Raw genomic sequence first — 13863 nt, forward strand, 5'->3', positions numbered from 1 at the left:
CGGCTGTCTCATTGAAACATTATGCATAGCCTTCATGGTTTGAGGATAACCAATGCCTTTAAGTCGGTTCACAAATAGGTTACAAAATAACCTATTTCCCCCATACCATTACTGGTACCAAGCCATGCAAATAGTTCTGGTTTTATTTGATGAGGTTTTGAGATCTATGTGGTGAATAGAATTTCATTTGTGGTGTTCAAAAACACTGAAAATTCACATTTGAAAACTTCAACTGCAGAGTGTCTTTCCAGAAACAGTCTCTGTAACTCTGGATTATCCACAGACCGCAATGTCAACAGTCATCTTTTGAACTAATGAAGAAATCTAAATTTTTCTGACGATAATTGTGATATGGGTGAACTGATCCTCCAATGTGTGCTGGGTCTAATAGAAAACACCCATGGAGGTCATGAACTCATGCTGTTGGATGGTTGGAATATTTACATTTATCTATGCATCAGTCCTCTAGACCCCACAAACTATAACTGAAGTAGCACATCTCAGTTTGTATTTCCCTCCTCCATATGCATCCAACATCTGACAGATTAAGACAGTTTTTACCATTGTGTTTGTGAGCCATCTGCTCTTGGACTTTCCACTGGTGCTCATTCAGTTCCAACACCTTCCTCTCCAGCTCCTCTCCAGCGTCTCTCCCGTCTCCCTGAGCCCCCGTTCGGCCTGAACACAGACATTTATGAGCAGCCTCAGCGGCCTTCTTTATGCCTGCCAATTCAGAGGAGTAGGAGTCCAGAGATTTGTCCTGCAGGAGGAAGGAAACATCAGATAAATTAGTCAGGGAGATTAGTGAGCACATCCCCACAATCAGAACAGCCCCAGGTGCCCCAGGTGCCCTGGGGCAGTTCAACCACACCTGTCAGAGTGTCCTGGAAAAAGATAATTAACGCATACCTGCTTGAGTAGCTCCATACAAATTCCTCCTTGGGTAATTAACATAGGATGTCAAAAAGAGATCATGTAACTTGTCTGTCCTTTTATGAAATGCCTTGCAATTCCCTTTGCTCTCACAGCAAATAAAGTTTTTCCAACAGATAACATTATTATTTCAATGACAAACAGTAGGCGGAAGCAGGTCAAAGACAGGTCAAACTCAATAGTTAAGGTAACTCTGTTACTGAGAACTGTGTGTGTGTGAAGTGTGAGTGTAGCACAAGAATCTTGTCACTAAGATGCAGTGTGATAGGTATCAAATACAGCCTCTGCATAGTTGCTGTTTTAATCATTAAATCTTTGCTATCAAAAATCTCTTTTAGCATGCATAACTTTTTACCAGCCAATAAGTAAACAAAACACACAATACATGGAGTGTGATCCAAGGAAAAGAGGGATTGTGTTACCATGGCTTGTGCGTCTGGACTGGGTCCAGCGGTGGCCATTTTGTCAATGAGGTTCTTGAAGATCTCCAGTCTCCTTTCTGCTCGCTCCTCCAACATTTCTCTCTCCCTCGCCAGGCGGTCACTAAATCAAACACACATGCATTTGTATTACTTAAATATTAGACTCAAAACTTTCCTGGACACATATATAAAAAAACAACAAAATTCTCACTTGTAGTCATTCTGCATCTCAGAGAAGAGCTCTGAGAACTCTCTGCTGATTTCCTCTCTGACTCGCGCCTCCATGAGCAGGCTCTCCGCTCGCTCCTTCTTCAGCTGCACCTGCAGCTGTTTCAACAGCGCCGCCTGGATCTGAGGAACGGGACACAAAACAGCAACACACAACAATAAAGAGTTTTAAAATTGAAAAAGTTGTGGTCTTTCAGTAATACTACTGAATATATTCAGTACATGCCCTGTTTATTAAAAAACAAGATGATTAAATCTATCTATATATGAACAGGCAACAAAAAAATGCAGCACTGGCAGAAACTTAAACTTAAAAAAAAATGAAAACATGGAATTCAACACTGTATCTACACTGTTTGACTGATCATCCTGCAATGAGCAGTAAGATGGAGACAAGTGCTCATTTTTCAGACAAACTCGACCTTGTGAGTCACAGAAAATTACCAGGTAGAAAAGAGTAGAAAGAGTAAGAGTCATTTTTTTCTTTTACACCTTTCCTAAGTGAGGGGGCAAGGCTGTATAAAATAAGGAACAGTATAAAATAAAGTTTAGTAAAAACAGTATGGCTTCTCCTAAAGTCCTGAATGAAAAGTCATTTAATTACTTTGGGTTACAAATCAATCTGCCTTACCACTCTTAAGACCCGTCAATAGTTTCCATTTATTTATTTTCCCTAAATTCATTCTTACCTCCCTGATGTTTCACCAATGATCTTACTCTCTGTGCTAGTTTTTAATATCTGCTTATCTTCTTTAATGAGATTTTAAGCAATTAGTGGCAACATCTTTATTAATAGCACTTTATGAAATTAAAATGGTAAGGTACTTACCTGGTGCGTCCTTTTACCAATAAGAATTTTATCATCATTTTCATCGCCGTCCTCTTCATTGCCGGTCTGATCCATTGTGTCCTCCATCAGGCTCTTTTCTTCCTCATACTCATCATCCTCATCCTCCTGGACAAAAGATTTTAATAACATGATGAAGATTTATCTAGTGATAATTCAAGCCAAGTAAAGTAAGATTCATATTGATTGCAGCAGTAAAATATTGTATAAACTGTAATAAAGGAAAGCATGAGCAGAAACCTCCTGAAGTCACCCCACCTGTACATCCTCCAGGCTACTATCCCAGCCAGCCAGGGTGCTCCTCCCGCTGCCCCGAAGAGCCTTCCTCTCAGCATTGTTGATGATGAAAGATATCTCACTGGCGGCGGACCTCTGGGACATGATTGGAAGGGGCCTGGTGGACAGAACCACAACCTGGAAACAGACAAAAGCAAAAAAAAAAAACCAACAAATTAATAATATAACCATTAATACTGCAGTGTCTTGATTTTTCAAAATATTTATTTTAGAGCATTTATGAATTTTGGTCAGTTTCTAAATCTGATATGGATGTTGCAGTTTGGTAATTCCCATGACATACTGTATATGGATAATAGTGATATATGTACAAATGTACTGGACTAATGTAACTTTGGTCGTATTGCACAGTCTAGCAAAAAATAAAGATGGAGGACTTTAAGTAAATTGCAGCTCAGAGAGCAAAGCAAAATGAAAATGTGCATGCACCTTCTGTGCAACAGCAGAGAATTTGAGGACGTTGAGAGTCTCATCGTACATGGAGGCACACTGGTTGATGTTGACGATCATACAGGCTTTACCTCGACCACAGAAAAAGCCCTGCAGGTAGTGGGTCAGCTTGCTTTCCCTGAAGGGAACATGCTGTAGCAGCCTGAGGGAGGGAACAGACAAACAGCTTAGTTGGCATTGATATATGTGCTTTCAACTGTTTGTGCTGCTACACTCTTGAAGTTGAAATGAAACATAACTTGTGGCAAATTTTCTCTCAACGATTTAAAGCTGCATTAATACATTTTGGCCACTAGGTGGTAGAAAAACAACAAAAGAAACTGACAGACACACAGCCACCACATATCACCAGATTATTAAGTTGTTATGGCAAACGTATTAGCAAAGCGTTTCCTATTTATAGATCCAGCAGACAGTGAATATTGGACTTACATTCATCAACTCCACCAACTACTAAGAAAAATATCTGGCTTTTTAGCTGCTACATTTCAACTTTCTTCCCCAGCTAGTTGCAAACTTCATCTGTCAGCTGTTTTGTTGCTCGATAGGTTGTGTACAGTGGGTTTATCTGTGTTTTGTTGCTGAAAACAGCTGCCTATGGCGGTTGAGGAGAGCCATAATACAACCATACAGCAAACCAAAACAGTGTGCTAAAAAGGAGGATAAAAAAGCTCTACAGAGTTTCAGAGTTGGGTGTTAACTCTCTGCGATTTCAACACTATGAGTGACTGTTTCATATTATGTAAAGTCTTTTGATTCAAAATCAACTGAAGATATAAAGAGAATGACGGACAAGTAATGATCTCACTTGGCTTGCTGATTGTGTCGTAGGGCGTTGATGCATTTTCCCAGGATGAGCAGTGAAGTGTTGATGTTTCCAGCTTCTTTCAGACGCTCTCCTTGATTCTGGGTCTTGGCGCATCGCTCCGAGCCAGCCAGGTCACACAGACACAACCTGATCACAAACACATTTATCCACATAAAGGGCATGAGAAGTCTTATACAAACGGCAGATTCTGTACACACACGTTCAACACTTCATGCTTCACTAAACTTTTCGAAGATTTTATTTTGCACACATGCGCACTTTTTCCAATGCTGCCTTGTTTCCCAACCATACAGTTACACACCCAAAACCATGTCTATACAGTATATGCCAGTGAAATCTAAAGTTTTACTCACTCGCTGACTGCATGGACCCTCAGAGTCCCGATATCCTCAATCCTCAATATGCGAATGGAGAAAATACTGTGACTACAGAAAGAGAAAGAAAAACGAACATACATTTCAGTAACTATGTATTAAAATGGAATAAACAGAAATAAGAACAAAAACATAGAGAAATAAAATGCATACAACACAGTTGTAAAGTGGCCAAAGAAATGCTTCTGAGACTCAGCTCAGACTTATTCAGCTTAACTTTTTATGTGAGACTACAACCACAATTGGAATTGTTGGGTCTCTGTAAATAATATTAAAAACAGTACGGTCTAGACCTGCTCTACAGGACAAGTGCATTGAGATAACTTCTGTTAGGAATTGGCGCAATATAAATAAAATTTAACTGAAATGAATTGAGCAAGTGCAGAGAAAAGTGATAGAATAAGAGGTGAGATGAGATTGGCAAAGGAGGGGCAGTTTAAAAAAAAAGAAGAGAAGAGCAGCAGCACAGGCTAGTCTGCCTTTCCAGCAGGGGGGGAAAACATGTTTGATTTAAGGATTATAATGCTTTTTGAATTTGTAGTAAAATTTGTGCAGTTAAGAGAGTTTGTTGAACACTTTCATACGAGCAAACCTCAGAAAAAAGTATGAGATTTGGGATAAGAATATAAAATGTTCTTGCATGAGGCCTGTGCAAGAGGAATATTGTCAAGTTACAATATCTTTAACAATTGTACTCCACATAACATACCAATGATTCCTTATAGTTGCAGGTAAAGTTGGTGATCTAGGAATGAATGCTTATTTGACTTTTGCACTCAGTGTTAAGTTGCTGTTTGAAATAACAAACTGAATATCTGTAAATGCTGCTGGCTATCGTACTCACCTCCTGCTGGACAGCTGGTTGAGCCGGGTGGAGGAGAAGCTCTGGTTCTTCTTGCCCAGCTTCATCACCTTGTAAGCCTCTTCCGCACTATTTACCTGAACCCAACGCAGATCTAAATACAAAAGCACAACGGCACAATAGGAAGAGTTAAAGAATTTCTGAAATATTAGTTTGGACGTTCGCCCCAACATGTTGAGCAACATGGCTGCTCATTCATAAACATTCCGTAGGAAAGGGCCCAAATTAATTTCTTTTAAGAAAATGTAGAGGGTTCATTAGGATAAGAAGTATACCCATAAATATAGAGTCTGGAGACATTTCACTCATTTTAAACAAGAGCTGCAAAGAATGTCACTCATTTTCAAAGCAAAGCACTTCAAGGATGTCTAAATACAAACACAAACACACACACAAATCTTTGAGGTTTAACTTTTGGAAATAGGTAGAACCAAAATCTAGCTTCATAGTGCTTTAATGAAGATTTGGCAGGATAAAAACTTATTTTAACACACTTACAAATATCTGACCCAAGGAAAGCTGTAAATTTGCTTATAAAAGAAAAGCTCAAATGGAAAACGCCCGAAATTCAGGAGGAAAAGGTGCAACAGAGTTATTTTGCCACAGTTCAAATATTTGCCTAAATCTTTGCACTATTTTAATATAAAACAACCCTTTCTATTATGGTATGTGCCCCCCCCCCCCCAATACCTTTGACAAAGGTGTTGCCCTTGACGTCCTGTGACAGGCGTAGTGCAGTCCTCCTCAAGGCCCCGCTGGGTACCACCTCCAGGAGGTCGTGAATGTTTTCATTGTAGATTTCACAGAAAGAAACCCAAACAGAGAACTTAGTGAGCGTTTCCACCTCCAGGCTGATTTTGTCCTCTGCTGCTACAGTCGTCTGCAGCATGGAGGAGCCTGCAACAGAGACAAACTTTTAAAATCATTGCCCTGTAGTAAATGCAGTAACACGGGATGTAAATTTTAAAAATGCATTCCTTCCCTGGGGTTAAACAGTACATTTTGGAAATATAAACAAGGACAGACAGTGCTGTCAATCAGAATTAGTAAAACATTATCACAGTGCACAGGTGGTTTCAGTGTCATACTTCCAGCTACAGTGCAAAAAAATAAAAATAACTACCATTAACTAATTATCAGACAATAGATTAAAAGACAAATGTAAATCTTGCCTTCAAGGAGAGTCTTATTGGTCGAGTTCAACAGGCTGGCATTGCTTTTCTCACACTAAAAGACAAAGAGTAAAGATGAAAATGTTAAAAATGCATCAATGATACTTGTATTCCAACTTATTTATATACAAGTTGATTTATATTACACTTTTTTAGAGCAATGTCACAAAGTGCTTCACAAAAGTAATTACTAAAAATGACTAAGGCATTAATAGTTTATGTTGGGGAGGGGGGTCCACTTTTCCTCCACTAGCCTTAGACAAAGGATGACAAAAAATTACAGGCCTACTATGACATGACATAAATTATGTAGTAAATAATAAGTGTAGGTAGCTACCTGACCTTTTAGAGCTCTAAAGGTGTTTGTCAGATTTTCTAACAGTGCCTGAATCCCCCTACTCCCACACCTTCACTGAAATGAGGGGGCTGCATTCGAAACATTTTGTGACTTTCCAAAACAAATAATCTGACAGTCATGCCAATAAATCAGTCAGGTGTGTGGAGGTGTAAAAGTAAGGCAGGATTTGAACTTTCTTCTCAAGCTCTCTTCTTTACACCCCCATTCTTTACACAACTACTTCTGTCAATTTTCATGTTGCAACACCATGAACACCAAGGAGCACCCTTATCCCCATTTATGAGATTCATCACTTCGAGGTGACAAAGATGTGCAAAAGACAGAGTTCTTGGAAAAAGATCAGGGAGGAGGTGAGATGCAGCCAGGGGGAGGTCATGATAGCAGGCTTTTTGACCCGCCTTTGAGCGTGGCCATTCAGAACAGGTTGAAACCCTTTTACCTTTAGATGTGGTAACACACATTGTACAAACTAGTTTGTTTCAAGCTAATCTCTATAAACAGATATCTGCATACGAATGCAGAATCTGTAGGCAAGGAACAAGATTTTGGTATCAGAAGTGTTCTGATTTCCGTTTGTTGTCCTGACCTGAATCCTATTGAGATGCTGTGGCATGACCTTAAAAAGGCAGTTCATGCTCGAAAACCCTCCGATGTGGCTGAATTACAACAATTCTGCAAAGATGAGTGGGCCAAATATCTCCACAGCGCTGTAAAAGACTCATTGCAAGTTATCGCAAATGCTTCATTGCAGTTGTTGCTGCTAAGGGTGGCCCAACCAGTTTTCAGGTTTAGGGGGCAATCACTTTTTCACACAGGGCCATGTAGGTTTGGATTCTGTTTTCCCTTAATAACAACCTTCATTTAAAAACTGCATTTTGTGTTTACTTGTGTTATCTTTGACTAATATTTAAATTTGTTTGATGATCTGAAACATTTAAGTGTGACAAACATGCAAAAAAAATAAGAAATCAGGAAGGGGGCAAACACTTTTGCACACCACTGTACGTTATCCGAATATCCGCAGGCTACACTGGAAGCCCTGAAACATTGGCTGTTGCCCCCAGAGACTAAATGCAGTCGCTTTAGCATCTCGCCTATTTTGTCGATGGGCCAATGACAGTGAAAGCGATCTGTTCTGAGATTATTTAAAATTAAAAGTTTCAAAAATAACATTTGTGATTTTATAAAATACTGAACCCTCTAAACTTTAAGTGTTAATGTGAAAGGTGACCATTTTTAGGAATTATCAAAGAAAGGCTAAATTTGATGGGGAGCCAATGTTAATTTAAAATAGATTTGCCTCCACCCAAAGATATTTTTCCTTTCAATAGTACTAGCAAATCACAGCTGTAGGGGGAGAATAAAGCACCACAGACAGACAGACAGGTTACCTCTTTAAGTTGTCTGAAGAGGTTTCTCTTGAACACCGCTTCTTCAGCCTGCTGCTCCCTGGTGAGCCTTGTGAACTCTCGGCTGCGGTGAGGTTTGATGCTCATCCCAGGGAAAACGTGTCCATCAATACTGCTGAAAATTACATCGAAAGACCTGGGCAGGATACCAGCATCAGCATCTGGACCTGGAGTGACAAGAGCATATCGTTAGGGCACTTATACTGTCATTAAAATCTCAAGACAGAAATATGTCTGAAATACAATAGAGTAATTTCTTCCTTAGACACAAGTGCATGCATGCATTATGATCAGAGCAATGATAACGCAGGGGCAGTCAGCAGCTGGTACGGGCTCACTGTTAGACATGTACTTTGTTTTTTAAGATTAAGGCCTACAGTTGCACAAGAACAACACAATTTAAAAATGAATAACTACTGTGCAAAAATAGAAAAAGAACATCACCACTTGCAAGTCTGTCATCATTATGAATTTTTTTTTTTTTAAAAGCTATGCACTGTCGCTACCAGATGCTTCAACTAAGTAGAGCACACAGATCAACTTTAATAATCAGTTTCAGCACAGGCAGGGAAGAAATTCTGAGTCCACTCACTATTTCATCTGCTCCTACTGTGTATTATTTAGACATCAGGCAGAGACCTCCTGACAGCTAGCCAGGTCGAGCTAGGTATGTGGCACGAACAGAACCTAAGTTAAATGATGCTTTTACTACACCTTACTTGAGCTGAACTGAATGTATTAATACTGAAGGTAACTCCATGTGGCTCTTACACTGATCAGACACAAACATGAGATCTGTCATATAGGGTGTGGTGGCAAAAAGCTGCAGAGAACTGCTGAAAAAGAGTTGTCCTGTATCTGATCTAAAAAGCACTTCCTCCCGCGAAGGACTACATTCCAAACTGTATCCATTTATTTTATTTATTTTTAAATACATTTTTAATTTCATTTAAATGTATGAGAGAGTGGAACAGACCTAAGAATGTGAAGGTCTTCCCAGCGTTGGTGACTCCGTAAGTGAAAACCACAGAGTTCCCCCCTTCGAGAACATCTTTCACCAAATCCTTTACTGTGCCTTCAAACAGCTCTCTCTGTGTTTTCTCAGGACCATACACCTATTGAAGGAAGGAAAAAAGCTTATCAATAAAGTGTAGAAACTCTCTAGCCCGTGATGCTGTTATTAGGTTCAACAATGAATGGAGGGAGAGCCAAATGGATCGTATACAGGTGACGATATATTCAGAACAATATATAACAATACATAAGTCTTAGAATAAATAATAGAATAATAGAATATAATAGAATAAACAGGCTGTTTATTTCTGCCATGAAGATGGAAATTTTTACATAGGGGCTTATGGGGATTGACTCGCTTTTGGAGCCAGCCTGCCGCTTGGGAAACACCAACCTGAGAGAACTGGAAGCGCTGCCCAGTCTGTGGAAGGGATTTGTCAGTGCTAAGCCTTGCGGAGAGTGACAAACTGGGAGGCTTCAGCAGAACTGTGTCGGGGGGCTCGATGGTAACACAGTCCTGTTAAAAACAAAAAAAGGGAGACAGACAAGACAAAAATTATTTCTCTTTCTATTTACTGAGTAAATACAATAAACATAGATTTGACAACCAGAAAACCAAGCAGCTACCAAGCACACTGGTATTAATTTCTCATCAACTCCCTGCATATTAATGTATTTTATTTTTCTTTATTTCACCTGCGACTCTCCATTCTCGCTCTCTGCTGAGGTGAAGGGTCGGATACGAAGGTAGACCTGAAGGTGTTCTCTCTCCTCGATGCTGGAATGCTGCAAAACAAATCAGGGTTTGATCAAAAACGTCAAGAGGATGGTGAAAGACAACATTTTTTGGCATTAGGTTGAACCTCACATCTGGATTAGATGTGAAAAACAGTTTAGTAAGATATGATATCAATTTCTAGAAAACATAACAAGCAACCATCAGTTGGGTGTTCAAAAGTTAGAAAATGATCTGAAAATCCCATATTACAAAAAAGCAGTGATTTCAAAATTGTGTGGATGTGGCCTGGCTTTCCAGTTCTCGACTGAAAGCAAACGATTGTCAATTTGGCTCATCCAAATTGTGGACTAGCTTTCATTGCCTTACACCTTGTGCATGTTGGAAGACGCTTGAGGCCACTGTGGCCTATAATTTAAAGAAAAGGTTCACAATTTTTTCAGTCCATGTCAGGTGCCCATATGAACATAGGAACAGGTATTCCTTGCTGTAATCGTCCCTCCTGTAATGCACTTTCAAAGTAAGTGATGGGGGACAAAATACTTAGTCCTCATACTCTACAAAAATATATTCCAAAGTGTATCTGAAGTTAATGAGGCGTCGGCAGTCTGGGTGCAGATCTTCCAAAGTCTTTTTAGTACAAAATTCTATTTTCTTTCTACTTTCCTCCACTGCAGCTCAGCACTGTCCGTGAAACACAAAGTGGGATTTTGTACTAAAAAGACTAACTTTGGAAGACATTCACTTGATTTGATTAAATCAGACTGATGATGACTCATATTAGCTCTAGATAAACTTTGGAATGTATCTTTATACAGAACAAGGACTGTGGATTTTGTCCCCCATCACTTTCATTGGAAGTGCATTAAGAAGGGAAACTTTTTATGTCTTTGAAACTTTTCAATGTACATATGGGCACCTGACTATATTAATCACCACAAAAACACTGTACTAACACAGAAGTCTGTGAGAAGCAAAATAATATATACATATGGGGGAAACTGCATGGCTGTAGGGCAAATTGTTATTTCACTAGTTTTATGTAGTTATCCTCTCAAAACCATCTGATTGTTGGAAAAGCAACACAAAAGTAAAACTGACTTTGATAGTTAATTTAGTATAGTGTTCTTCACTGTTAGTCAGGCAAAAACTGCAAGTGGGAAGTGGGACAAAATAAGTTGCTATATGTTGTGAAACGGTCACTTGAAAAATATATTATCAAGACACTGACACCAATATCACAATAGCCTGTTGCAATACTGGAGCAGAGGTGTTTTCTTGCTTCATTGCAGTCATTTGAACTCGGGAGTTGATTTCTGAATCCTGGAGTAAAGATATTTGCCCGTTTACAGCTGCGTTATACTTAAATGATGATACAGGTGTGAAGTATGACCACATAACACCTGTTTTAGCCTCTTTACACTGGCTCCCTGTTGGTTTTAGGATTGATTTTAAGATCTTGTTGATTACTTTTAAGGCTCTTCATGGCCTGGCCCCAGATTATATTTTAGACCTTGTAATCCCTTATGAACCTTCACGTAGTTTGAGATCTTCGGGCAGGGGTCTCCTGTCTGTTCCTGAGTCCAGGATGAAAACTAAAGGGGACAGAGCTTTTGCTATCAGGGCCCCGAGGATCTGGAACAACTTGCCCGAAGAAATTAGGTTGTCTGAGTCAGTGTCTTCGTTTAAATCTCGTCTCAAAACACATTTTTATCTGAAAGCATATCCTGATTTTACGTGAACTGGCTGTTTATTTTACTGTTTATTTTATTGCTTTTCTGTATTTCATGTGTTTTATTTCTTTATATTTCGTCATTCACTGTGTTATTTTATTTTTCTTGTTGTGAAGCACTTTGTACTTTGTTTTGATAAGTGCTCTATAAATAAAGTTTTATTATTATTATTATATTACATGTGCTGTAAAACTTTATAATGCAGTAAATAGAGTGTTTATGCTTTATTAAGATATTTCAGCATATGATAGGTATATTCTGCCCATAGTCACGTGTATGGTGATAGCATTATAACTATTGTGGACAAAAGTATTGATGGTATACCAGGTTTACCTGTGAGTCTGGTAAGGTGCTAAATTCTGATGAGAGATCTCTCTTCAAATCGTGGACCTCTACCTGTTCCCATCTGTCAGCCTTGTTGTTCAGGCATGATTCCATCATCCTGCAACAAATAAACAAGGACAAAAGAGTAAACCAAAACAGTATCAAAAAGGCTAAAGGTCAAGTCACCTCACTTGAACTAACTTTGCCTTACACCAAAGACAAAAAAATAGGTAGGTTTAGCTTCATATGGACAGTAAATTACGCCACGCCCTTCAAAAAGCTGGCATTTTGTATTGCACTGGCTCAACGGTTCAGAGCAATGGAGACCGTGGAAAAGAGGTGAAGAGGCGAGTGCAAGCAGGTTGGAACGGGTGGAGAAAAGTGTCAGGTGTGTTGTGTGACAAAAGAGTATCAGCAAGAATGAAAGGAAAGGTGTTCGAGACGGAGGTGAGACCAGCGATGTTGTACAGCTTAGAGACAGCGGCGCTGAAGAAAAGACAAGAGGCAGAGCTGGAGGCAGCAGAGCTTAAGATGCTGAGGTTCTCTTTGGGAGTGACGAGGACGGACAGGATCAGGAACGAGGACATCAGAGGGACAGCTCGTGTTAGATGTTTCGGAGATAAAGTCAGAGAGGCCAGATTGAGGTGGTTTGGACATGTTCAGAGGAGAGACTGTGAATATATTGGTAGAAGGATGCTGAGGTTGGAGCTGCCAGGCAGGAGGTCTAGAGGAAGACCAGAGAGGAGATTTATGTATGTAGTGAGAGAGGACATGAAGCTTTTGGGTGTGAGTGAAGAGGATGCAGAGGACAGGGTTAGATGGAGGCACATGATTCGCTGTGGCGACCCCTGAAAGGGAACAGCCGAAAGGAAAAGAAGAAGATCGACCATTATACAAATCGTCAGGAGCTTACCGTTATGCACCAAGCAACTCTTAAACTCAGCTTTGTTAACCAACAGTTGGTTCACAAGTGTCGCAAGGTGGTGTGGGTGTTGTTATTCAGCGAAAGCCAAGTGTTCCTTTTACTGACGTTTTGTTAACGTTATCTGTTTCAGTCGATATATAAAGCAGTTGTAAATTTGAATCGTTTCAAATTATGTTCACTACGCGTCTCTTGGTCAAGCTAGCTAACCATCTAGCTGAACATTTTCAGCTGACTAGCAGCCGCACCTGTCAACTGATAATTGTAACATAGTTTAGCAAATGTCCGTTTAGTTTTCTGAAAAGAACTCAACGATGACACTCCAACTGGTATACTCAACAAAAATACTTACCTGATAGTTATATTTGGAACATTAAGTACAGTGACCGAAGAATATTCTTTTGTGTGCTAACTAACGCTAAACAAAACAACACAGCCGCGGTCTGAGTTTGAAACGGACCAATCGGATTCAAGCAGAAACTGCGCATGTGTACTTTCTGTGCTGCGTTCAGTAGTTCCTTTGTTGGTTGGAAATCAGATGATCTCCTACAAAAGGTCCAGTGGCAATGGTGTGTTTACGGTAACTGATTTTGTTTAGCATGAGGGTGAGATAAAACTATAATGATAAGATTAAGCAACAACCAGCTAATAGGCAGATTTTAGGCATGACTAAACCGATAGGATTAATTATGGGCGGACTTTACGGCTCAAATTCGGCCCTGAGCAGGCAGTACGATAGACCACTAACGTTACATGTTCTAGGATGCCTCAAGGCATGCAAGGAACACCCTCGTTTCAGCTTCAGCTGCTAATATTGTGATTCACACCCACCCCTCCAAAACGCTTCCCTCACCTACTTCTTGATTACTTGAATAATTTAGTTTGAATTAAATAATTAGGCTACTCAAAATCTAAAGAATTACTGTTAATGGTCTAACTGTAAAAAGTTTGAA

The 13863-nt window shown here is 39.6% G+C and overlaps 1 protein-coding gene across 2 annotated transcripts in view; it reads right to left on the reverse strand.

Moving 5' to 3' along the window:
• Positions 1-13415, reverse strand: part of LOC122884337 (kinesin-like protein KIF20B) — a 54580-nt gene extending 41165 nt beyond the window's left edge. For both annotated transcript variants that reach the window (XM_044214139.1, XM_044214138.1), the window contains exons 1-17: positions 13263-13415; positions 11998-12106; positions 9892-9981; positions 9590-9712; positions 9158-9296; positions 8164-8348; positions 6415-6469; positions 5933-6139; positions 5225-5336; positions 4360-4431; positions 3986-4132; positions 3157-3319; positions 2689-2844; positions 2413-2538; positions 1567-1706; positions 1356-1476; positions 562-760 (exon numbers count right to left, since the gene is read on the reverse strand). In XM_044214139.1, coding sequence (XP_044070074.1) covers positions 562-760; positions 1356-1476; positions 1567-1706; positions 2413-2538; positions 2689-2844; positions 3157-3319; positions 3986-4132; positions 4360-4431; positions 5225-5336; positions 5933-6139; positions 6415-6469; positions 8164-8348; positions 9158-9296; positions 9590-9712; positions 9892-9981; positions 11998-12105 — 2143 coding nt within the window. In that variant the 5' untranslated portion in view covers position 12106; positions 13263-13415. The remainder of the gene's footprint in view (positions 1-561; positions 761-1355; positions 1477-1566; positions 1707-2412; positions 2539-2688; positions 2845-3156; positions 3320-3985; positions 4133-4359; positions 4432-5224; positions 5337-5932; positions 6140-6414; positions 6470-8163; positions 8349-9157; positions 9297-9589; positions 9713-9891; positions 9982-11997; positions 12107-13262) is intronic.
• Between the last annotated feature and the right edge of the window lie 448 nt (positions 13416-13863).

This window comes from Siniperca chuatsi, linkage group LG11 (assembly GCF_020085105.1).
Source record: "Siniperca chuatsi isolate FFG_IHB_CAS linkage group LG11, ASM2008510v1, whole genome shotgun sequence".
In the NCBI taxonomy this organism is placed as follows: Eukaryota; Metazoa; Chordata; class Actinopteri; order Centrarchiformes; family Sinipercidae; genus Siniperca; species Siniperca chuatsi.